Below are 26345 nucleotides of genomic sequence, written 5' to 3'. Positions count from 1 at the left end.
ACCCACATACAGTAGTCACCTACAACCCACATACAGTGTAGTCACCTACATCCCACATACAGTGTAGTCACCTACAACCCACCGTGTAGTCACCTACAACCCACATACAGTGTAGTCACCTACAACCCACATACAGTGTAGTCACCTACAACCCACATACAGTGTAGTCACCTACAACCCACATACAGTGTAGTCACCTACAACCCACATACAGTGTAGTCACCTACAACCCACATACAGTGTAGTCACCGACAACCCACATACAGTGTAGTCACCTACAACCCACAGTGTAGTCACCTACAACCCACATTGTAGTCACCTACAACCCACCGTGTAGTCACCTACAACCCACATACAGTGTAGTCACCTACAACCCACATACAGTGTAGTCACCTACAACCCACATACAGTGTAGTCACCTACAACCCACATACAGTGTAGTCACCTACAACCCACATACAGTGTAGTCACCTACAACCCACATACAGTGTAGTCACCGACAACCCACATACAGTGTAGTCACCGACAACCCACATACAGTGTAGTCACCTACAACCCACATTGTAGTCACCTACAACCCACAGTGTAGTCAACTACAACCCACATACAGTGTAGTCAACTACAACCCACATACAGTGTAGTCACCTACAACCCACAGACACCATGTAGTCACCTACAACCCACATACAGTGTAGTCAGCTACAACCCACATACAGTGTAGTCAGCTACAACCCACATACAGTAGTCACCTACAACCCACATACAGTGTAGTCACCTACATCCCACATACAGTGTAGTCACCTACAACCCACCGTGTAGTCACCTACAACCCACATACAGTGTAGTCACCTACAACCCACATACAGTGTAGTCACCTACAACCCACATACAGTGTAGTCACCTACAACCCACATACAGTGTAGTCACCTACAACCCACATACAGTGTAGTCACCTACAACCCACATACAGTGTAGTCACCTACAACCCACAGTGTAGTCACCTACAACCCACATACAGTGTAGTCACCTACAACCCACATACAGTGTAGTCACCTACAACCCACATACAGTGTAGTCACCTACAACCCACATACAGTGTAGTCACCTACAACCCACAGTGTAGTCACCTACAACCCACATACAGTGTAGTCACCTACAACCCACCGTGTAGTCACCTACAACCCACATACAGTGTAGTCACCTACAACCCACATACAGTGTAGTCACCTACAACCCACCGTGTAGTCACCTACAACCCACAGTGTAGTCACCTACAACCCACAGTGTAGTCACCTACAACCCACAGTGTAGTCACCTACAACCCACAGTGTAGTCACCTACAACCCACAGACACCACAGCCCAGAGTTTTTAACCCTAACAGTAATTTAATACCAAAAGCACATTTTTGTTTTCATACATTTTTTAAAACAATTTAGCCAATTTTGACTTTGCAGCTGGTCTATCTAAAGGCATCCGCATGCTTCTCATCTGAAACCGTTTGTGTATATATTATGACGGCGTTTAGTGATGTTTTAGTGATTTCTTTTGTCCCGTGCACACAAAAACATTTCTCGAGGCGAGTCGAAGTTCGGAGACGTCGTCTACGGCCCTTTTTGTCGGTCATTGATTAACAGTAGGGATTCTTCAATTAAGTGTTTGTTGTCATTCAATGAGCGAAGACTAGTTTTCAATGCACATTTTTTTCACTTGAGAAATACTGCACCAAAACATCTTAGATGTAAAATTGTGCGACCTAAAATCTCCTCGGCAAAACATCAACTCAAGAAATCTGTCATTTTTTAAAATTTTAATCTTAGATTAATTCAGACTATTTTGAGGCAGTGTATGTATACTGGCTACGGCGTCTCAAGGTGGACAAACAATACTATTGCCGTCTTTTCTCATTTTTCAAGCGAAGGTCTTTTATGGTATTATGCGAGCACACTAGGTTCGCCTAGCCGAGTCCGAAACCGAAGCATGTGGAAGCCTTCAGGACAAGACTCATTACAATAAACAGCAACCTGTGAAAATATAGCTCTTATTCTTTAATTATTTGTTGTTCTTATCTCTTTTTTGGGGGGGGATTTTCTTAAAATCTTAAAACTACATTGTTGGTTAAGGAGCTTGTAAATACACCTGTTGTATTCGGCGTATGTGACAAATAACATTTTGATTTGATTTGGAAGGTGCTTGGTTCAAGATGATTTGTTTTGTGGTCATGTAGGGTTATTACGCTGCTTGTGATTAACCAGATGACATCAAATCAAATCAAATCAAATTTATTGATATAGCCCTTCGTACATCAGCTGATATCTCAAAGTGCTGTACAGAAACCCAGCCTAGAACATGGCCAAGATGTTCAAATGTTCATAAATGACCAGCATGGTCGAATAATAATAAGGCAGAACAGTTGAAACTGGAGCAGCAGCACGGCCAGGTGGACTGGGGACAGCAAGGAGTCATCATGTCAGGTAGTCCTGGGGCATGGTCTCAGGGCTCAGGTCCTCCAAGAGAGAGAAAGAAAGAGAGAATTAGAGAGAGCATATGTGGGGTGGCCAGTCCTCTTCTGGCTGTGCCGGGTGGAGATTATAACAGAACATGGCCAAGATGTTCAAATGTTCATAAATGACCAGCATGGTCGAATAATAATAAGGCAGAACAGTTGAAACTGGAGCAGCAGCACGGCCAGGTGGACTGGGGACAGCAAGGAGTCATCATGTTAGGTAGTCCTGGGGCATGGTCCTAGGGCTCAGGTCCTCCGAGAGAGAGAGAGAAGGAGAGAATTAGAGAACGCACACTTAGATTCACACAGGACACCGAAAAGGACAGGAGAAGTACTCCAGATATAACAAACTGACCCCAGCCCCCCGACACATAAACTACTGCAGCATAAATACATAACACTAAAACATAAAACGAGATAAGTAAATTGTTTGTTGTCAAAGCTACAGCTGGGTGTGGAACTAGCCTGTTGTTGTTGATTTTTCTAGTGGATCCACTCCTTTATACCAGTTGGTTCTAGACAGGTGTAACCTGATTTCAGGTGATTACCTGTTACGGTATCCTGATGTGGCGGTGACTGGATGAAATGCTATTTTGTCGCTGCTTTAGGTTTTAGCAGTGTAATTACATAGATATGGAAGTTGCCTGTATGTTATGACAGCAGCGTATTCTGCCTCACGGCAAAAAGTAAACACTATCCTGTTGGTACTTGTCTGTCAGTGTATATAGTATGACCACACACAGAAAAGACGACAGTATCTAAAAATAAAACAAGTTTGTAAAAGTAGTAGTCACACGATCTTAATTGTATATATTTTGGAAGAAAGGTATCTTATTAAAGTTCTAGCCATGCTGGGATGTAGGATTCTATTGATTCTAGAACTATTTTGAACTATTTAAACTCCCCACAAAAAATATCCACTGTGTAGATTCTTATGAACCCTGCAAGTCCCAGGATGTGGAAGTGGTACTGGGTGTGGCTCAGGAATGCTAACATTACAGAACCTGACTGACAGCTATCAGGACACTTTGTGGTTTTCAAAAACCCTTTTCTATCCAACCCCTATCTCCCCACAAATGATGTTTTCCTCCTACATGTGACCACAACATCTTAAGAGTAGATGTACTGTTTTTTAACAGACAAACTACAATCTTCAGAATACTTGGTGATCACCTGATGTGGATGATGGATGTAAATGTGGAATTGGTGCTCGGTGTGGCTCAAAGCTGTCAACAGAACACAAACTGACTGACAGGTTTCAGGGGGCTTGATAGCTTAGAATTAATGAGTTTCAAAGCATTTACCAGTATTAAATCATTATTTGTAAATATAGGTTTGGGACATGTTCATGCTGTCAATATATCTTAAGGACAGTATAAACAGTATATCTTAAGGACAGTATAAACAATATATCTTAGGTACAGTATAAACAATATATCTTAGGTACAGTATAAACAGTATATCTTAGGTACAGTATAAACAGTATATCTTAGGTACAGTATAAACAGTATATCTTAGGTACAGTATAAACAGTATATCTTAGGTACAGTATAAACAGTATATCTTAGGTACAGTATAAACAATATATCTTAGGTACAGTATAAACAATATCCATAATGCTGAGAATTTGCATGTCCTTGTGATTAATTTCCCCCTCATTCTTCTCGGTGATCACCTGATGTTTGTCATCCCAGACAAAGCAAGTTCAGACACATCAGTTGACTCGGTTCAAGCCAACAGTGTTGTCATCGTGTTCTGTGAAAGCATGCAGTTTCCCATCAGCGCTCAGAGTCGTCACATGGTTTTTTATTAGATTTTTTAATTCCACCTTTATTTACCAGGTAAGATAGTTGGGGAACAAGGTGCCAATGTCACCGTGCCGTAAATGAAATGCCTCACTGCAGATCAATAGCCCTTATGGGATCAAGTACATTTACTTTTCCAAATCCCAATTGGAACTTGGTACAATTGGGATATTGTTCCCAATTGGAACCTATTTGAGAGCTGTGGTATCTACATCAGATATTTTCCCATAGACCAGCCACCCAGTGATTTCAGTTTTGTTATGTATCCTTACCAAATATATATTCTGTTGCCAAGACAAACATCCTGAGAGTAGAGGCAGTGTTGGAAACTCCTTGGTGTTGTGGTCTATGTTCTGCAGTTATACTTCAGTATGGTACTGTCCTCACTTATCACTTTCTTTTGTCACAGCCCACTGAAGAATAGCCTCAGTTTTCATGTACGTGCATCTCACTATCTCGACAACCATTTAGTGAGATATATACCGTATCTCTTTCAACTCAAGCATCTTACTCCTTCAATAGCAGTATCAGTGTTATCAGTATCAGTGTTGTCAGTGTTATCAGTATCAGTGTTGTCAGTGTTATCAGTATCAGTGTTATCAGTATCAGTATCAGTGTAATCAGTATCAGTGTTATCAGCATCAGTGTTATCAGCATCAGTGTAGTCAGTATCAGTGTAGTCAGTATCAGTGTTATCAGTATCAGTGTTATCCGTATCGGTGTTATCCGTATCAGTGTTATCAGTATCAGTGTTATCGGTATCGGTGTTATCAGTATCAGTGTTATCAGTATCAGTGTTATCAGTATCAGTATCAGTGTTATCAGTATCATTGTTATCAGTATCGGTGTTATCGGTATCGGTGGTATCAGTGTTATCAGTATCAGTGTTATCAGTATCAGTATCAGTGTTATCGGTATCAGTATCAGTGTTATCAGTATCGGTGTTATCAGTGTTATCAGTATCAGTGTTATCAGTATCAGTGTTATCAGTGTTATCAGTGTCAGTGTCATCAGTGTTATCAGTATCAGTGTTATCAGTATCTGTATCGGTGTTATCAGTATCGGTGTTATCAGTATCAATGTTATCAGTATCGGTATCGGTGTTATCAGTATCTGTGTTATCAGTGTTATCAGTATCGGTGGTATCAGTATCGGTGTTATCAGTATCAGTGTTATCAGTATCGGTATCAGTGTTATCAGTATCTGTGTTATCAGTGTTATCAGTATCGGTGGTATCAGTATCGGCGGTATCAGTATCGGTGGTATCAGTGTTATCAGTATCAGTGTTATCAGTATCGGTGGTATCAGTATCGGTGGTATCAGTGTTATCAGTATCGGTGGTATCAGTGTTATCAGTATCAGTGTTATCAGTATCAGTGTAATCAGTATCAGTGTAATCATTATCTGTGTAATCAGTATCAGTGTTATCAGTATTGGTGTTTTCAGTGTAATCAGTATCAGTGTAATCATTATCTGTGTAATCAGTATCAGTGTTATCAGTATTGGTGTTTTCAGTGTAATCAGTATCGGTGTTATCAGTGTTATCAGTGTAATCAGTATTGGTGTTATCGGTATCAGTGTAATCGGTAGCGGTGTAATCGGTATAATCAGTAGCGGTGTAATCGGTGTAATCAGTAGTGGTGTAATCAGTAGCGGTGTAATCAGTGTTATCAGTAGCGGTGTAATCAGTAGCGGTGTAATCAGTGTAATCAGTAGCGGTGTAATCAGTGTAATCAGTAGCGGTGTAATCAGTGTAATCAGTAGCGGTGTAATCAGTGTTATCAGTATCGATGTAATCAGTAGCGGTGTAATCAGTGTAATCAGTAGCGGTGTAATCAGTGTTATCGGTATCAGTGTTATCAGTGTTATCGGTATCGATGTAATCAGTAGCGGTGTAATCAGTGTAATCAGTAGCGGTGTAATCAGTGTTATCGGTATCGGTGTTATCAGTATCGGTGTTATCAGTATCGGTGTTATCGGTATCCGTGTTATCAGTGTTATCAGTATCAGTGTTATCAGTATCAGTGTTATCAGTATCGGTGTTATCAGTATCGGTGGTATCAGTGTTATCGGTATCCGTGTTATCAGTGTTATCAGTATCAGTGTTATCAGTATCAGTGTTATCAGTATCAGTGTTATCAGTATCGGTGGTATCAGTGTTATCAGTATCAGTGTTATCAGTATCGGTGGTATCAGTGTTATCAGTATCAACTAATGGGGATCCATAATAAACCCCAGGAAGAGTAGCTGCTGCCTTGGCAGGAACTAATGGGGATCCATAATAAACCCCAGGAAGAGTAGCTGCTGCCTTGACAGGAACTAATGGGGATCCATAATAAACCCCAGGAAGAGTAGCTGCTGCCTTGGCAGGAATACTGGGGATCCATAATAAACCCCAGGAAGAGTAGCTGCTGTCTTGGCAGGAACTAATGGTGATCCATAATAAACCCCAGGAAGAGTAGCTGCTGCCTTGGCAGGAACTAATGGGGATCCATAATAAACCCCAGGAAGAGTAGCTGCTGCCTTGGCAGGAACTAATGGGGATCCATAATATACCCCAGGAAGAGTAGCTGCTGTCTTGGCAGGAACTAATGGGGATCCATAATAAACCCCAGGAAGAGTAGCTGCTGCCTTGGCAGGAACTAATGGGGATCCATAATATACCCCAGGAAGAGTAGCTGCTGTCTTGGCAGGAACTAATGGGGATCCATAATAAACCCCAGGAAGAGTAGGTGCTGCCTTGGCAGGAACTAATGGGGATCCATAATAAACCCCAGGAAGAGTAGCTGCTGTCTTGGCAGGAACTAATGGTGATCCATAATAAACCCCAGGAAGAGTAGCTGCTGCCTTGGCAGGAACTAATGGGGATCCATAATAAACCCCAGGAAGAGTAGCTGCTGCCTGGTCAGGTTACTAATGGGGATCCATAATAAACCCCAGGAAGAGTAGCTGCTGCCTGGTCAGGTTACTAATGGGGATCCATAATAAACCCCAGGAAGAGTAGCTGCTGCCTGGTCAGGTTACTAACGGGGATCCATAATAAATACTAATTGATGTACATAATAACATGGATGCAAATAGACCATAGATATGCATGTTGGGAAAATATTTAAAACATTTCACTCACGATGATGGAGTGAGCTGTAATTCTAAATACATCCACAATTCATATTTTCTCTAAGCATCTGATTGCTTGACAGCTGGCGATCAGCTCTGCGTGAGCCCGCCATGTGTGGGTGTGTATCACTGCTGCATGCTGGGTAGACCTCGTTTCCAACGCCATATAAACAAAAGGTTAATGAGGCTTCGCTGCTTTTTGTTTATCCTTTCAGCAGATGCCAACAGATTTACACACACGCACGCACGCACACACACACACACACACACACACACACACACACACACACACACACACACACGAGTGCACACACACACGAGCGCACACACACACACACACACGAACGCACACACACATACACACGAAGGCTCATAAACGAACGCACGCACGCACGCACCCACACACACACACGAGTGCACACACACACACACGAGCGCACACACACACACACGAACGCACACACACATACACACGAAGGCTCATAAACGAACGCACGCACACACGAACGCACACACACACAAACGCACACACACACACACGAACGCAGGCACACACAGAGTGGATCTGCATGAAACTCGGGCCCCTAATCACTGGAAGCCTGTGTGCTGTGTTTTAGCCAAGCAGCTCGTATCCAGTGTGACCATTCTTCTATGTAATTACGTCCGTTCATGGATGGATATGGGCTACTTCCTGACGGAAATAAATACCTTTTTAGTCTCAATCCTGTTCTCTTGTTTTTTGCATATAATCGTGGTTTGATTTATTAATTTGATAGATATGCATCAATTTAGACATGTGATTATTAATGATAAAGTAATCAAATCAAATGGAGATGTCTGTACTGTGGATGTTTTCATGTATCAGTTTAATCTGTATCAGTTTAATCTGTATCAGTTTAATCTGTATCAGTTTAATCTGTATCAGTTTAATCTGTATCAGTTTAATCTGTATCTGTATCAGTTTAATCTGTATCAGTTTAATCTGTATCTGTATCAGTTTAATCTGTATCAGTTTAATCTGTATCAGTTTAATCTGTATCAGTTTAATCTGTATCTGTATCAGTTTAATCTGTATCAGTTTAATCTGTATCTGTATCAGTTTAATCTGTATCAGTTTAATCTGTATCAGTTTAATCTGTATCAGTTTAATCAGTATCTGTATCAATTGAATCTGTATCAGTTTAATCTGTATCTGTATCAGTTTAATCTGTATCAGTTTAATCTGTATCAGTTTAATCTGTATCAGTTTAATCTGTATCTGTATCAGTTTAATCTGTATCAGTTTAATCTGTATCAGTTTATCTGTATCAGTTTAATCTGTATCAGTTTAATCTGTATCTGTATCAGTTTAATCTGTATCAGTTTAATCTGTATCAGTTTAATCTGTATCAGTTTAATCTGTATCAGTTTAATCTGTATCAGTTTAATCTGTATCAGTTTAATCTGTATCAGTTTAATCTGTATGAGTTTAATCTGTATGAGTTTAATCTGTATCAGTTTAATCAGTATCAGTTTAATCAGTATCAGTTTAATCTGTATCAGTTTAATCTGTATCAGTTTAATCTGTATCAGTTTAATCTGTATCAGTTTAATCTGTATCAGTTTAATCTGTATCAGTTTAATCTGTATCAGTTTAATCTGTATCAGTTTAATCTGTATCAGTTTAATCTGTATCAGTTTAATCTGTATCAGTTTAATCTGTATCAGTTTAATCTGTATCAGTTTAATCTGTATCTGTATCAGTTTAATCTGTATCAGTTTAATCTGTATCAGTTTAATCTGTATCTGTATCAGTTTAATCTGTATCAGTTTAATCTGTATCAGTTTAATCTGTATCAGTTTAATCTGTATCAGTTTAATTTGTATCTGTATCAGTTTTGTGGATGTGTTCATTGGATGTCCATGCGTTCCTGATCGTCCTGTAGTTGTGGCCATCCATAGTGGCAGATACACATATCGTTACATATTACAACTATTGAATGGACATTGGGATCCCAGTAACATACCCGAAAATCATTCATCTTTGTTAAGGGAATTTAATAGGATCTCTGTGCAGGTTTGTGTATCATATGATCATCATGGGAGACTGTAGTAATTTTGCTGTTTCCTTTGGATAAGATGTTACAACTCAACAAAGCCACAATGTCAGGTTCTGTCATACCACCCTGTATACCACCCTGCATACCACCCTGTATACCACTGCTGGCTTGCTTCTGAAGCTAAGCAGGGTTGGTCCTGGTCAGTTCCTGGATGGAAGACCAGATACTGCTAGAAGTGGTGTTGGAGGGCCAGTAGGAGGCACTCTTTCCCCTGGTCTAAAAAATATCCCAATGTCCCAGGGCAGTGATTGGGGACACTGCCCTGTGTAGGGTGCCGTCTTTCGGATGGGACGTTAAACGGGTGTCCTGACTCTCTGAGGTCATTAAAAGATCCCATGGCACTTATCGTAAGAGTAGGGGTGTTAACCCCGGTGTCCTGGCTAAATTCCCAATTTGCCCCTCAAACCATCATGGTCACCTAATAATCCCCAGTTTACAATTGGCTCATTAATCCCCCTCCTCTCCCCTGTAACTATTCCCCAGGTTGTTGCTGCAAATGAGAACATGTTCTCAGTCAACTTACCTGGTAAAATAACAGATAAATAAATAAATAAAATAAAAATTTCTGTGCCATTCACAAACTATTTAGAGATGATTAAATACTGCCCTCTGGTGGGGGAGATTATGAAACAACACCCATTGTGCATCACTGTATTGAGAGGGTTATATGTCTTGAGATTAACTCATTCCTATTGGCTAGTACTGCGTTCTAGAAGTGTTCTGTTATGCAGGATTGGCCATTGACCTGCCAAGTGTTGTTTTACAGTTTTTTTTGTATCTATGACAACATTGTGGCTCAGGGACACACCGCCCGCTGAGCACAGACGTCAGTCCAACGTCTATTCCACGTTCGTACAATGTAATGTCATTGAAAAGGGTGGAAACAACGTTGATTCAACCAGTGTGTGCCCAGAGGGTAGTTAAATGTTCTTCATTTACGCCTTAACCCGAGTGTTGGAGTCATTTATTAAAGCTAAAACATTTTTTAAAAACGGCTCTTTTTTTCCCTCCTGTGTTTCAGCCTGAAAAAGGTTCAACAAACTTGAGCTGCTGAACTGAGCTGTGTGACGGAGGGTCAGAGAACAGAGAGGCTCGAAACAAAAGAGGCTTGTACTGTGAGTACTTTAAACTTCGTTTGGCCTATTTTCTCTATAGGTCACCCTTTTGGGTAGTCTATTTTTTTAAATATTTTTTTTCATGTCTACTGCAGCGTTTCCCAAAACTCGGTCCTCGAGACTCCAAGGGGTACACGTTCTGTTTTTTTGTTGCTCTAGCGCTACACAGCCGATTCAAATAAACAACTAATCATTAAGCGTTGATCATTTGAATCAACTGTGTAGAGTTAGGGCAAAAAAAACTAAAACGTGTACCCCTTTGGGTTTGGGAAACACTGCCCTAGGGGTAGCTCATCATATTGATGTACTCTAAAAATTGTATGCTAGCTAATATGTTAATATGCTACTTGCATTTCTAGATCCAAAATTCACATTTAAGTCAATTCTGTCACAGTTGGACCGGCGGCCATATTGAGTGTTCCTGTCAAATTGATGTGGTCTGGGGGGGGGGCTTTGACCCTTCAATTCTGTTCCTATGTAACATTGGGCCCTGTGTGTGTGTGTTTTAGGGGTTGTTGCGTGCCCAACGGGAGCTGCAGGTGTGTATATCAGGGAAAGCAACAAAGGCAGACAGACTGAGGTAACTGGAGCAGGCCCTGACACTCCCTACAGGACATACTGAGAGAGAGAGAGAGACGCTCTGAGGTACCGACTTGCAGGACTTCTCCTACAGGGTCACCCAGCACAACATGCAGGGGGAGAGTGAACACGAACACCAAGACGATAACATGGTAATCAACCCTTTTATACCGCCCTCTTTCTCTCCATCTTGCTTTTTTACATCCATCTAACAGGATCTTTGTCCAAAATAAGCTTTTATAAAATGCGTTAGTCGTTTGTTAATTTGCGTGTTCGTATCATTTATTTTCAAAATCATTTCTTCATTCAATATAAGATATAATAAAGCTGAGATATACACAAAGAGAACGTTTAGCCACATGTAGAATATACATGGTGTATCTGAACAGAACTGTTGTCAGTTTTATCCTAGATATGTATACTGAGTTGTATGGAATGTCTGTCTGCTCATCTGTTCCTGGAACAGTTTCCTATCGTAGGTGTATACTCAGATTCCAGATGTATGGAAACATCTGGAATCTGTCTCTTTTCACGACTTGCCCCTTTTTTTGCCTGATGAATTTATGATAATTCACAGAATCAGTCTGTTTCGTGTTCGTAACGGTTGGATATGAACTACGTAGAGAAACAACAGTCTATTCTGAAGATCAGAATTATAGTGTATATTTCTGTCAAAACCCTGTATTAACTAGATGGATTATAGATGGATGGATTTGACTAGATTATAGTCAAAACCCTATATTAACTAGATGGATTATAGATGGATGGATTTGACTAGATTATAGTCAAAACCCTGTATTAACTAGATGGATTATAGATGGATGGATTTGACTAGATTATAGTCAAAACCCTGTATTAACTAGATGGATTATAGATGGATGGATTTGACTAGATTATAGTCAAAACCCTGTATTAACTAGATGGATTATAGATGGATGGATTTGACTAGATTATAGTCAAAACCCTGTATTAACTAGATGGATTATAGATGGATGGATTTGACTAGATTATAGTCAAAACCCTATATTAACTAGATGGATTATAGATGGATGGATTTGACTAGATTATAGTCAAAACCCTGTATTAACTAGATGGATTATAGATGGATGGATTTGACTAGATTATAGTCAAAACCCTGTATTAACTAGATGGATTATAGATGGATGGATTTGACTAGATTATAGTCAAAACCCTATATTAACTAGATGGATTATAGATGGATGGATTTGACTAGATTATAGTCAAAACCCTGTATTAACTAGATGGATTATAGATGGATGGATTTGACTAGATTATAGTCAAAACCCTATATTAACTAGATGGATGGATTTGACTAGATTATAGTCAAAACCCTGTATTAACTAGATGGATTATAGATGGATGGATTTGACTAGATTATAGTCAAAACCCTGTATTAACTAGATGGATTATAGATGGATGGATTTGACTAGATTATAGTCAAAACCCTGTATTAACTAGATGGATTATAGATGGATGGATTTGACTAGATTATAGTCAAAACCCTGTATTTTATTTATTTATTTATTTATTTTACCTTTATTTAACCAGGCAAGTCAGTTAAGAACACATTCTTATTTTCAATGACGGCCTGGGAACAGTGGGTTAACTGCCTGTTCAGGGGCAGAACGACAGATTTGTACCTTGTCAGCTCGGGGGATTGAACTCGCAACCTTCCGGTTACTAGTCCGACGCTCTAACCACTAGGCTACGCTGCCGCCCCATCTAGTATTAACTAGATGTCAAATGCTTGGGACAAAACAAACGAGTGAGAGGTTCATTTGTAATATGTTACACCGTCAGATAGTTCTGAAGGACAGAACAGAGCAGAACAGAGCAGAACAGAGCAGAGCAGAACAGAACAGAAGAGAACAGAACAGAAGAGAACAGAAGAGGACAGAACAGAACAGAACAGAACAGAACAGAAGAGAAGAGAAGAGAAGAGGACAGAGCAGAACATCGTAGCAGAACAGAGCAGAGCAGAACAGAACAGAACATCGTAGCAGAACAGAACAGAGCAGAGCAGAACAGAACAGAGCAGAACAGAACAGAGTAGCAGAACAGAACAGAACAGAGTAGCAGAACAGAGCAGAGCAGAACAGAGCAGAACAGAACAGAACAGAGTAACAGAACAGAACAGAGTAGCAGAACAGAACAGAACAGAACAGAGCAGAACAGAACAGAGTAGCAGAACAGAACAGAACAGAACAGAGTAGCAGAACAGAGCAGAGCAGAACAGAACAGACCAGAGTAGCAGAACAGAACAGAGCAGAACAGAACAGAAGAGAACGGAACAGAGCAGAACAGAACAGAACAGAACAGAGCAGAACAGAACAGAACAGAGCAGAGCAGAGCAGAACAGAACATCGTAGCAGAACAGAGCAGAACAGAGCAGAGCAGAGCAGAGCAGAACAGAACATCGTAGCAGAACAGAACAGAACAGAACAGAGCAGAACAGAACAGAGCAGAACAGAACAGAGTAGCAGAACAGAACAGAACAGAGTAGCAGAACAGAACAGAGCAGAACAGAGCAGAGCAGAACAGAGCAGAACAAGAACATCGTAGCAGAACAGAGCAGAACAGAACAGAGCAGAGCAGAACAGAACAGAGCAGAACAGAACAGAAGAGAGCAGAACAGAACAGAACATCGTAGCAGAACAGAACATCGTAGCAGAACAGAACAGAACAGAGCAGAACAGAACAGAGCAGAACAGAGTAACAGAACAGAACAGAGCAGAGCAGAACAGAACATCGTAGCAGAACAGAACAGAACAGAACAGAGCAGAACAGAACAGACTAGTCACTGGTGGCTGAGAAACAATGTTATTTACATGGAGAAGGACAACACACCATATTGCCAAGCAGATTGCCAGGGGCTGAATGCTCCTTACCGTGTCACCCTTTATACAACATATGTGCCTGTCAAACTATTTATCACTAATTGGTTCATTCATTTTATATTGACACGAATGAAACATTTGACAACTTTTAGCTTGTTTGACATATAAACACACAAGCACATGCGTGCGGATACACACACACACACACGCACGCACACGCACACACACACAGCACACGTTTAACTGTGTATCAGGAGTCATTTTACTGATGATATTGAAAGGCATCGGCCATGACAAACAAGCTGTAAACAAAATCAATTAAAACAGGCTTTTGCTCGATGTTATGTTTAGAGGCCAATAATCCCTGACCAGGGATGACACTGGATCATAGAGAGGAGTCAGTATTAGTGAGAATATTATATTAGCGATGGAATTAGCACACATATGGCACGTTCACAGCACAGACAGGGTTTACAGTAGTACAGGATTGTATGAGATCTGGGTCAGGCCGTGTTTCCTAACTCTGCACCATATGGCTACGTGCTGAGGCCAAGCTGGGGGGGCGAGGGGGGGGTCTCCTCTCTGGGGACAGCCCTATGGGGACAGCCCTCAGTCAGAACATAAGGGTCTGTCTCCATGGGGACAGCCCTCAGTCAGAACATAAGGGTCTGTCTCTATGGGGACAGCCCTCAGTCAGAACATAAGGGTCTGTCTCCATGGGGACAGCCCTCAGTCAGAACATAAGGGTCTGTCTCCATGGGGACAGCCCTCAGTCAGAACACAAGGGTCTGTCTCTATGGGGACAGCCCTCAGTCAGAACATAAGGGTCTGTCTCCATGGGGACAGCCCTCAGTCAGAACATAAGGGTCTGTCTCCATGGGGACAGCCCTCAGTCAGAACACAAGGGTCTGTCTCTATGGGGACAGCCCTCAGTCAGAACATAAGGGTCTGTCTCCATGGGGACAGCCCTCAGTCAGAACATAAGGGTCTGTCTCCATGGGGACAGCCCTCAGTCAGAACACAAGGGTCTGTCTCTATGGGGACAGCCCTCAGTCAGAACATAAGGGTCTGTCTCTATGGGGACAGCCCTCGGTCAGAACATAAGGGTCTCTATGGGGGCAGCCCTCAGTCAGAACATAAGGGTCTGTCTCTATGGGGACAGCCCTCGGTCAGAACATAAGGGTCTGTCTCTATGGGGACAGCCCTCGGTCAGAACATAAGGGTCTGTCTCTATGGGGACAGCCCTCAGTCAGAACATAAGGGTCTGTCTCTATGGGGACAGACAGTTAACCCACTGTTCCTAGACCAGTTAACCCACTGTTCCTAGACCAGTTAACCCACTGTTCCTAGACCAGTTAACCCACTGTTCCTAGGCCAGTTAACCCACTGTTCCTAGGCCAGTTAACCCACTGTTCCTAGGCCAGTTAACCCACTGTTCCTAGGCCAGTTAACCCACTGTTCCTAGGCCAGTTAACCCACTGTTCCTAGACCAGTTAACCCACTGTTCCTAGACCAGTTAACCCACTGTTCCTGAATTTAAATGAGAGGTTAATACAGGTTGTTTGCATTATTCATTGGTGTAAAATGTATATTTGAGAAGAAAAGTGCCTATTAAGAGTGGGTATCAACATGGGGTAAACTGGGATCTCGGGATCTCTGTCCCAGGACTTCACATTTTCCCACAAAATTAAATGACAAGACCTGGGAAATTACAACATTTTCCCCAATGTGGCCTGAGGTTTCCCCTTACGTACAGATCTAGGATCAGCTTCGCCTTCCCCGATCCTAAACTTAACCATTAGTAGGGGAAATGCAAAACTGACCCAGGATCAGTATTTAGGGGCAACTTCACCCTACTCCCATGCGTGGGAAAGAGGGTTTGAGTTTGGCATGTAATGATGATCCTTTACTCTGGGTTAAACTCTTGTTGTTTTCATAAACTGTTACGTACTTCTGCCTTTAAAGGTCAGTAGCAGAAAAGGGCTCTTGTTTTCATTTCACCTTCAGTCTAGTGTATTTACTTCACACTAAGTCACTAGTCCGTTTATTTACTTCACACTAAGTCGCTAGTCCAGTGTATTTACTTCACACTAAGTCACTAGTCCAGTGTATTTACTTCACACTAAGTCGCTAGTCCAGTGTATTTACTTCACACTAAGTCGCTAGTCCAGTGTATTTACTTCACACCAAGTCGCTAGTCCAGTGTATTTACTTCACACTAAGTCGCTAGTCTGTTTATTTACTTCACAATAAGTCGCTAGTCCAGTGTATTTACTTCACACTAAGTCGCTAGTCCGTTTATTTACTTCACACTAAGTCGCTAGTCCAGTGTATTTACTTCACACTAAGTCGCTAGTCTAGTGTATTCACGCTAAGTCGCTAGTCCAGTGTATTTACTTCACACTAAGTCACTAGTCCAGTGTATTTACTTCACACTAAGTCACTAGTCCAGTGTATTTACTTCACACTAAGTTGCTAGTCCAGTGTATTTACTTCACACTAAGTCACTAGTCTGTTTATTTACTTCACACTAAGTCACTAGTCTAGTGTATTTACTTCACACTAAGTCACTAGTCCGTTTATTTACTTCACACTAAGTCACTAGTCCAGTGTATTTACTTCACACTAAGTTGCTAGTCCAGTGTATTTACTTCACACTAAGTTGCTAGTCCAGTGTATTTACTTCACACTAAGTCACTAGTCCAGTGTATTTACTTCACACTAAGTCACTAGTCCGTTTATTTACTTCACACTAAGTCACTAGTCCAGTGTATTTACTTCACACTAAGTCACTAGTCCAGTGTATTTACTTCACACTAAGTCGCTAGTCCAGTGTATTTACTTCACACTAAGTCGCTAGTCCGTTTATTTACTTCACACTAAGTCGCTAGTCCAGTGTATTTACTTCACACTAAGTCGCTAGTCTGTTTATTTACTTCACAATAAGTCGCTAGTCCAGTGTATTTACTTCACACTAAGTCGCTAGTCCGTTTATTTACTTCACACTAAGTCGCTAGTCCAGTGTATTTACTTCACACTAAGTCGCTAGTCTGTTTATTTACTTCACACTAAGTCGCTAGTCCAGTGTATTTACTTCACACTAAGTCACTAGTCCAGTGTATTTACTTCACACTAAGTCACTAGTCCAGTGTATTTACTTCACACTAAGTCGCTAGTCCAGTGTATTTACTTCACACTAAGTCGCTAGTCCGTTTATTTACTTCACACTAAGTCGCTAGTCCAGTGTATTTACTTCACACTAAGTCGCTAGTCTGTTTATTTACTTCACAATAAGTCGCTAGTCCAGTGTATTTACCTCACACTAAGTCGCTAGTCCGTTTATTTACTTCACACTAAGTCGCTAGTCCAGTGTATTTACTTCACACTAAGTCGCTAGTCTAGTGTATTCACGCTAAGTCGCTAGTCTGTTTATTTACTTCACACTAAGTCACTAGTCTAGTGTATTTACTTCACACTAAGTCACTAGTCTAGTGTATTTACTTCACGCTAAGTCACTAGTCTGTTTATTTACTTCACACTAAGTCACTAGTCTAGTGTATTTACTTCACGCTAAGTCGCTAGTCTGTTTATTTACTTCACACTAAGTCGCTAGTCCGTTTATTTACTTCACACTAAGTCGCTAGTCTAGTGTATTTACTTCACACTAAGTCGCTAGTCTAGTGTATTTACTTCACGCTAAGTCGCCATGAATTCAAAGCAAACGCATAATTGACACTGCCAGTCTGCACACATGACCCGAATGCAGTTAGTAAACCCTACAGTACAGCCTAGAAAAGAACGCGTGCCTCTTTGAACTGACATTGTGACAATTCAGACGGTCACACATTTGATAGGCCTATGCACAATTCACTTGATAGACAACCTCCAACAAAGGACAGAAAATCAACTACATTTGGCAACATCTAGATGCTAATTATACATATCGCAGATCAGCTCATTAATAACTGGGAGATGAAGAGTGGAAATTGTTTTAAATAAATGAAGGAAAAGCAGTCGACAAGTGCTCAGCATATGTGGGAACTCCTTCAAGACTGTTGGAAAAGCATTCCAGGTGAAGCTGGTTGAGAAAATGCCAAGAGTGTGCAAAGCTGTCATTAAGGCAAAGGGTGGCTACTTTAAATAATATAAAATATAAAATATATTTTGATTTGTTTAACACTTTTTTGGGTTACTACATGATTCCATATGTGTTATTTCATAGTTTTGATGTCGTCACTATTATTCTACAATGTAGAAAATAGTAAAAATAAAGAAAAACCCTTGAATGAGTAGGTGTGTCCAAACTTTTGACGGGTACTGTATGTATTTCACCCCCAGCACCCTTAGTTCCTGCGGCTATGCATCGTGGCACAGCCAAGCCTATTTGGGGAAAACCCTGGCATAGTGACGATAACTTGCTTTAAATGGGCACTTCTGATTTTTTTGCGGTATTTCCCAGGATTCCCTGGATAAATATGAATATTCCCGTATTGAATCTTGGTATATTTTCGGGGAAAACAATCCCTACTGGCTACTGAGATATCGCGTTGCCAGCCACAACAGAAGGTAAGGCAAGAATGTAATGTGAATTTGAAAAGTCACCCAGCTCCTATGACTCTTCTTCCTATCTCATAGTGGGAATAAAAGGGCCTAACTTTGAAACAAATCTATTTACTCACCAGCAAGGTTAGAATCTATTCCATGTCCATCCAGCCACTTCAGAAAGTCAACTGAAAATCCAATTGACAATTTTCCTCATTTCAGTTTATTTCTTGAATTGCCTGAAATGAAATGAAATTGACCCCAATCCTGTCTACCATGTGTTAGTTACAGTCTGTTACATATTAACACATCATTAACTCAGCTCGTGGGTTCAGCTAAAATAATAACATTAAAAATGGGGGCTTAAATGCTTTATCCCTGCATGGCCTGTAAATATAGTAAATACCAAGGTGATTAGAAATGATCCTGACCCCCAGAGAGGCCCTCCAACCGGGCCCTGTGGTCCCCGGCCGCCACTACCTCTCCCTGGGGGAGGATGCAAGGTGAGACCCAGGACCGGGATTAGAATTTAGGCCTAATTTCCCTAGCCATAGCAGCTGCTGGACACTGGCCACTTCATTTATATAAGTAGCATTAGCGCTAGCATTAGTGTAATGTAATTGCAGCTCTTTGATTATTAATTGAAGAAGCTCTTTTGGGTAAATGGAAAATGATTAGTTTTTGGTCACTGCTATCGGTGTTGGAATGGAGAGACCATTTTGAGAAGTGGGTTTGTCTGTCTGTCTGTGTGTGTGTGTGTGTGTGTGTGTGTGTGTGTGTGTGTGTGTGTCCTCAGCTCTGCGCTGGGGCCCATTTCATTTCATATGCCTGGGTTCACCTTGACACATCGACACCACAGCTATCTCTGTAATTCACACACACACACACACACACAAGCACACACACACACACACACAGAGATAGAGCTTATATAATGTGAATTTGTAGCTTTTCGACTCTCTAATCCGCCTAAGCATGGAAAACATAATGTGATAATGTAATTAAATTAGACAAACTAACATGATCATTCTCAGCTCAGTATACTAGAGGTCAGAGGTCTCTGGTTCAGAATGAAGGAGAGAGACATTATACTAGAGGTCAGAGGTCTCTGGTTCAGAATGAAGGGTGATGGAGAGAGACAGTATACTAGAGGTCAGAGGTCTCTGGTTCAGAATGAAGGAGAGAGACAGTATACTAGAGGTCAGAGGTCTCTGGTTCAGAATGAAGGGTGAAGGAGAGAGACAGTATACTAGAGGTCCGAGGTCTCTGGTTCAGAATGAAGGAGAGAGACAGTATACTAGAGGTCAGAGGTCTCTGGTTCAGAATGAAGGGTGATGGAGAGAGACAGTATACTAGAGGTCAGAGGTCTCTGGTTCAGAATGAAGGAGAGAGACAGTATACTAGAGGTCAGAGGTCTCTGGTTCAGAATGAAGGGTGATGGAGAGAGACAGTATACTAGAGGTCCGAGGTCTCTGGTTCAGAATGAAGGAGAGAGACAGTATACTAGAGGTCAGAGGTCTCTGGTTCAGAATGAAGGGTGAAGGAGAGAGACACAGCCTTGAAGGGACACACTATCACACCATCTTGTGTCCTCTGTGGGTGACAGAGTTAGACTGTTAGCCTCTCACTGGGAGCTGTGATGTAGTGTGAGACATTCAACTGGCACAGAAGAAAACATGTTACGTCTCTGTCACCTAAGAGTGTATTGAGGATTCACTCAGACACACCGTTCTGGATCAGATACTAGCTAAAGGATGACTCTAATGGATGACTCTAATGGATGACTCTAATGGATGACTCTAGTGGATGACTCTAATGGTTGACTCTAATGGATGAATCTAATGGATGACTAATGTTTGACTCTAATGGATGACTCTAATAGATGACTCTAATGGATGACTAATGATTGACTCTAATGGTTGACTCTAATGGATGACTCTAGTGGATGATGAATGGTTGACTCTAATGGATGACTCTAATGGATGGCTCTAGTGGATGACTCTAATGGATGACTAATGGTTGACTCTAATGGATGACTCTAGTGGATGATGAATGGTTGACTCTAATGTATGATTCTAATTGATGGCTCTAGTGGATGACTCTAATGGATGACTAATGGTTGACTCTAATGGTTGACTCTAGTGGATGACTCTAGTGGATGACTAATGGTTGACTCTAGTGGATGACTCTAGTGGTTGACTCTAATGATTGACTCTAATGATTGACTCTAATGGATGACTCTAATAGTGGACTCTAATGATTGACTCTAATGGATGACTCTAATGATTGACTCTAATGGATGACTCTAATGGATGACTCTAATGATTGACTCTAATGGATGACTCTAATGATTGACTCTAATGGATGACTCTAATGGATGACTCTAATGGATGACTCTAATGGATGGCTCTAGTGGATGACTCTAATGGATGACTAATGGTTGACTCTAATGGATGACTCTAGTGGATGATGAATGGTTGACTCTAATGTATGATTCTAATTGATGGCTCTAGTGGATGACTCTAATGGATGACTAATGGTTGACTCTAATGGTTGACTCTAGTGGATGACTCTAGTGGATGACTAATGGTTGACTCTAGTGGATGACTCTAGTGGTTGACTCTAATGATTGACTCTAATGATTGACTCTAATGGATGACTCTAATAGTGGACTCTAATGATTGACTCTAATGGATGACTCTAATGATTGACTCTAATGGATGACTCTAATGGATGACTCTAATGATTGACTCTAATGGATGACTCTAATGATTGACTCTAATGGATGACTCTAATGGATGACTCTAATGGATGACTCTAATGGATGACTCTAATGGATGACTCTAATGATTGACTCTAATGGATGACTCTAATGGATGACTCTAATGATTGACTCTAATGGATGACTCTAATGATTGACTCTAATGGATGACTCTAATGGATGACTCTAATGGATGACTCTAATGGATGACTCTAATGATTGACTCTAATGGATGACTCTAATGATTGACTCTAATGGTTGACTCTTGCCTCACCACAGCAGGGCCTTTTCTGCGTCTATTGTTCTTCCATGATATCAGTCATTATTTCTCCTGTCCAGACATGAGTGTATTGGGAAGAGGGATATTTCATAATATAAGGAGGATTGGTTCTGCCCTTTCTGCTACTGACCTTTAAAGGCAGAAGTATGTAACAGCTAATGAAAACAACGAGAGTTTAACCCAGAGTAAAGGTTCCAGACCGACATCATCGTTACATGCCAAGCTCAAACCCTCTTTCCCACGCATGGGAGTAGGGTGAAGTTGCCCCTAAAATGCTGATCTTGGGTCAGTTTTGCATTTCCCCTACTAATGGTTAAGTTTTAGGATCGGGGAAGGCGAAGCTGATCCTAGATCTGTACGTAAGGGGAAACCTCACCCAGGAGCCCCACTGTGTTGAAACCGTAGATTTCTCTCTTAGGAAGCCACTGCCGATAAAGAGACAAGGAGTGTATCCAGCCATAGCAACCCTATCAACCCTAGCAACCATATCAACCCTAGCAACCATAGCGCGACTGCGGAGCAAGGCCGAGACTCAGTCAACCGTAACGGCCACACCAGAGGGATGTTGTCCCCCACTGAGGTTCCGTCTCTACGGGGTCTCAGGAAGACGCAGAGCAGCTCGTTGGAGGAGGAAGAGAAGGTCTCCAGGACCAATAAGAGGACGGTGCTGTCTAGAGGATCTAATCTAACCCGCTCCGGGAGTGTCAAGGACCTGATTCACAAGTTCTCGGGCTCCTCGTCAGTCAATGAAAACGACTCACCGGTTCTGTCAATGGGAGGATCCCTGCCCGAAGACTCTAACCGGCCAATCAGGATGTCCACAGCCAGAACTGTGGAGGTACTGGCCTATCAGAACTCCCAGTCCAACCCAAACACAGCCACTCCCAGTAGTACCACAGTACAGACACAGAGCCCAGTCCGAATGTCCACAGCCAAGTCCACCTCCCAGTCCAACCCAGCCATTCACAGCAGCAGCACCGTAGAGAACCAGAACCCGGTACCTTCTATCGAACTAACCCCTCCACCCAAGGAGTCTCAACCCGGCCTTAAGGGACGAAGACAGGCTCACCACAGCCCAGGAGTCCTTCAGACAGTCATTCCCAGAAGGGTGAGGGCCAGAACCAGGGTGGCTCTCACAAAGATTCCATGGCAGGCTCTGAATTGGCTTCGGTAAGTAGACCTCTAGATAGGCTCCTTTTGTAAAGGGCCAAGAACTGACCACACCGATCACTGATTGGTTGGCATCCGAGACCACATCCACCAGTGATCATACTCCGTATGAAGATCACACAGCATGGCCTGCCTGTCTGTCTGCCTGTCTGCCTGTCTGTCTGTCTTGTCTGTTTGTCCACAACAACAGCAATCAACACAATCGTGCATCCGCCTTTTCATTCGTCTGTGCATGCGTGACCAATAGCAGTCCATTCGTCTGTGCATGCGTGACCAATAGCAGTCCATTCGTCTGTGCATGCGTGACCAATAGCAGTCCATTCGTCTGTGCATGCGTGACCAATAGCAGTCCATTCGTCTGTGCATGCGTGACCAATAGCAGTCCATTCGTCTGTGCATGTGTGACCAATAGCAGTCCATTCGTCTGTGCATGCGTGACCAATAGCAGTCCATTCGTCTGTGCATGCGTGACCAATAGCAGTCCATTCGTCTGTGCATGTGTGACCAATAGCAGTCCATTCGTCTGTGCATGTGTGACCAATAGCAGTCCATCTGCACCCCTAACTCTTGCATCTAACAAATCAAACTCAACTTAATGGCTTGTTCCTAACACGAGGCTCTTAGTCATAATGAGCTGTAGCATTGCTGTGTGTGTGGATGTTGTTACCACTGTGCTGGACAGCGATGTCACCCATGTTCAAGTCACACCGTTGCATGTCTGTTCAGTGGAATTCACTGGTTCGATTTGCACGTGATACAATCTCAGATCTCTCTCCTGAACATACGGCACCTTCAAATACCACCGAATGCTCCCTGCGCTGTACTGTACTGGGCGCCTGTCTGTCAACAGCTATACTACTGATTTGTCTCTCTCCCCCCTGTCTCTCTCCCCCTGTCTCTCTCCCCCTTTCTCTCCCCCCCCTTCCCTCTCCCCCTGTCTCTCTCCCCCCTTCCCCCTGTCTCTCTCCCCCTTCCCTCTCCCCCTGTCTCTATCCCCCCCTTCCCTCTCCCCCTGTCTCTATCCCCCCTTCCCTCTCCCCCCTGTCTCTATCCACCCCTTCCCTCTCCCCCTGTCTCTCTCCCCCCTGTCCTCTCTCCCCCCTTCCCTCTCCCCCTGTCTCTCTCCCCCCCCTTCCCTCTCCCCCTGTCTCTCTCCCCCCTTCCCTCTCCCCCTGTCCTCTCTCCCCCCTGTCTCTCTCCCCCCTTCCCTCTCCCCCTGTCTCTCTCCCCCCTTCCCTCTCCCCCTGTCTCTATCCCCCCTTCCCTCTCCCCTGTATCTCTCCCCCTTCCCTCTCCCCCTGTATCTCTCCCCCCTTCCCTCTCCCCCTGTATCTATCCCCCCTTCCTCTCCCCCCTGTCTCTATCCCCCCTGTCTGTCTCTCTCCCCCCTGTCTCTCCTCCCCCCTTCCCTCTCCCCCTGTCTCTATCCCCCCTCCCTCTCCCCCTGTATCTATCCCCCCTTCCCTCTCCCCCTGTCTCTATCCCCCCTGTCTGTCTCTCTCCCCCTGTCTCTCTCCCCCCTTCCCTCTCCCCCTGTCTCTATCCCCCTTCCCTCTTCCCCCTGTCCTCTATCCCCCCTTCCCTCTCCCCCCTGTCTCTCTTCCCCCTGTCTCTATCCCCCTTCCTCTCCCCTGTCTCTCTCCCCCCTGTCTCTCTCCCCCCTTCCCTCTCCCCTGTCTCTATCCCCCCCTTCCCTCTCCCCCTGTCTCTCTCCCCCTTTCCCTCTCCCCCTGTCTCTCTCCCCCCTTCCTCTCCCCCTGTCTCTATCCCCCCTTCCCTCTCCCCCTGTCTCTCTCCCCCTGTCCTCTCCCCCCTGTCTCTCTCCCCCCTTCCCTCTCCCCCTGTCTCTATCCCCCCCCCCCCCCTTCTCTCTCCCCCCTTCCCTCTCCCCCTGTCTCTCTCCCCCCCCCTGTCTCTATCCCCCCTTCCCTCTCCCCCCCTGTCTCTCTCCCCCCTTCCCTCTCCCCCTGTCTCTATCCCCCCTTCCCTCTCCCCCTGTATCTCTCCCCCCCTTCCTCTCCCCCTGTCTCTATCCCCCCCTTCCCTCTCCCCTGTCTCTCTCCCCCCTGTCTCTCTCCCCCCTTCCCTCTCCCCCTGTCTCTATCCCCCCTTCCCTCTCCCCCTGTCTCTATCCCCCCTTCCCTCTCCCCCTGTCTCTATCCCCCCTTCCCTCTCCCCCTGTCTCTATCCCCCCTTCCCTCTCCCCCTGTCTCTCTCCCCCCTGTCTCTCTCCCCCCTTCCCCCTGTCTCTCTCCCCCCTATTTCTCTCGTCCCTGTCTCTCTCCCCCCTTCCCTCTCCCCCTGTCTCTATCCCCCCTGTCTCTCTCCCTCCTGTCTCTCTCCCCACTTCTCTCTCCCCCCTTCCCTCTCCCTGTCTCCATCCCTCCATCCATATGTTTAATATCTTCTCCTCTTCCTCCAGGAATCAGACTTTAATCCCAACAAGAGGCCTGAAAGTCCCCCATCTGAAGACGAGCCATCCAATCCCATCAAAGTCCGCCAGAACCCCAAATACCAGCTGTACCTGAGTGGAGACGTGCCGGGGAACGGTTCCAGGGATACGAATGGAACATTTGGGGGAGAGAACGTGAACGGGATGGAACCCAGGAACAGTTCCCGTTGGGACAGCGCTAGTTCCAGATTCGGGCCAAACTATCACGGGTCCCTGGAATCTCTGGCCTCTCGGGACTGGGACACCATGTCGGACAGGGTGAGGAACAGAGGCCTGGGGCCACTTGGGGTTGGTGTGAGCCTCCAGGAGCCAGGGATTTCATTCAGGGGTGGTGGTGGGGCCAGCACTGCTAGGAGCCAGGAGATTTTGATGGGGAATGAGAGGGACAGTAGTAGGGCTTCCAGGGGCCAGGAGATGTTGATGGGGAATGAGAGGGACAGTAGTAGGGCTTCCAGGGGCCAGGAGATGTTGATGGGGAATGAGAGGGACAGTAGTAGGTTCTTCCAGGGGCCAGGAGATGTTGATGGGGAATGAGAGGGACAGTAGTAGGGCTTCCAGGGGCCAGGAGATGTTGATGGGGAATGAGAGGGACAGTAGTAGGGCTTCCAGGGGCCAGGAGATGTTGATGGGTAATGAGAGGGACAGTAGTAGGGCTTCCAGGGGCCAGGGGAATCAGATATGGAGTGTGACCAGCACCTGTCTGTCTGCTCCATCTGTCTGTCTGCTCCACCTGTATGTCTGCTCCACATGTCTGTCTGTCTGCTCCACCTGTCTGTCTTCTCCGCCTGTCTGTCTACTCCAGCTGTCTGTCTGTTCCACCTGTCTGCCTTCTCCACCTGTCTGTCTGCTCTGCCTGTCTGTCTGCTCCGCCTGTCTGTCTGTTCCACCTGTCTGTCTGCTCCGCCTGTCTGTCTGCTCCGCCTGTCTGTCTTCTCTGCCTGTCTGTCTGTGTCTGTCTGTGTCTGTCTGTTCCACCTGTCTGTCTGCTCTACCTGTCTGCTCTACCTGTCTGTCTTCTCTGCCTGTCTGTCTGTGTCTGTCTGTTCCACCTGTCTGTCTGCTC

The 26345-nt window shown here is 43.9% G+C and overlaps 1 protein-coding gene across 2 annotated transcripts in view; it reads left to right on the top strand.

Annotated features, from left to right (window-relative positions):
• Positions 1 to 26345, top strand: part of LOC109879710 (cingulin) — a 69551-nt gene that overhangs the window by 27135 nt on the left and 16071 nt on the right. Inside the window, exons 2-4 of one of the 2 annotated variants that reach the window (XM_031826055.1) lie at positions 10547 to 10640; positions 11150 to 11371; positions 25253 to 25540. In XM_031826055.1, coding sequence (XP_031681915.1) covers positions 11330 to 11371; positions 25253 to 25540 — 330 coding nt within the window. In that variant the 5' untranslated portion in view covers positions 10547 to 10640; positions 11150 to 11329. Of the gene's footprint in view, positions 1 to 10546; positions 10641 to 11149; positions 11372 to 22433; positions 22831 to 25252; positions 25541 to 26345 lie in introns of those variants that run through there. The other variant, XM_031826056.1, reaches the window with a different exon arrangement.

This window comes from Oncorhynchus kisutch, linkage group LG6 (genome assembly GCF_002021735.2).
Source record: "Oncorhynchus kisutch isolate 150728-3 linkage group LG6, Okis_V2, whole genome shotgun sequence".
Classification (NCBI taxonomy): Eukaryota; Metazoa; Chordata; class Actinopteri; order Salmoniformes; family Salmonidae; genus Oncorhynchus; species Oncorhynchus kisutch.
The sequence above is the reverse complement of the archived record's forward strand: the minus strand, read 5'-3'. Positions and strand labels throughout refer to the sequence as shown.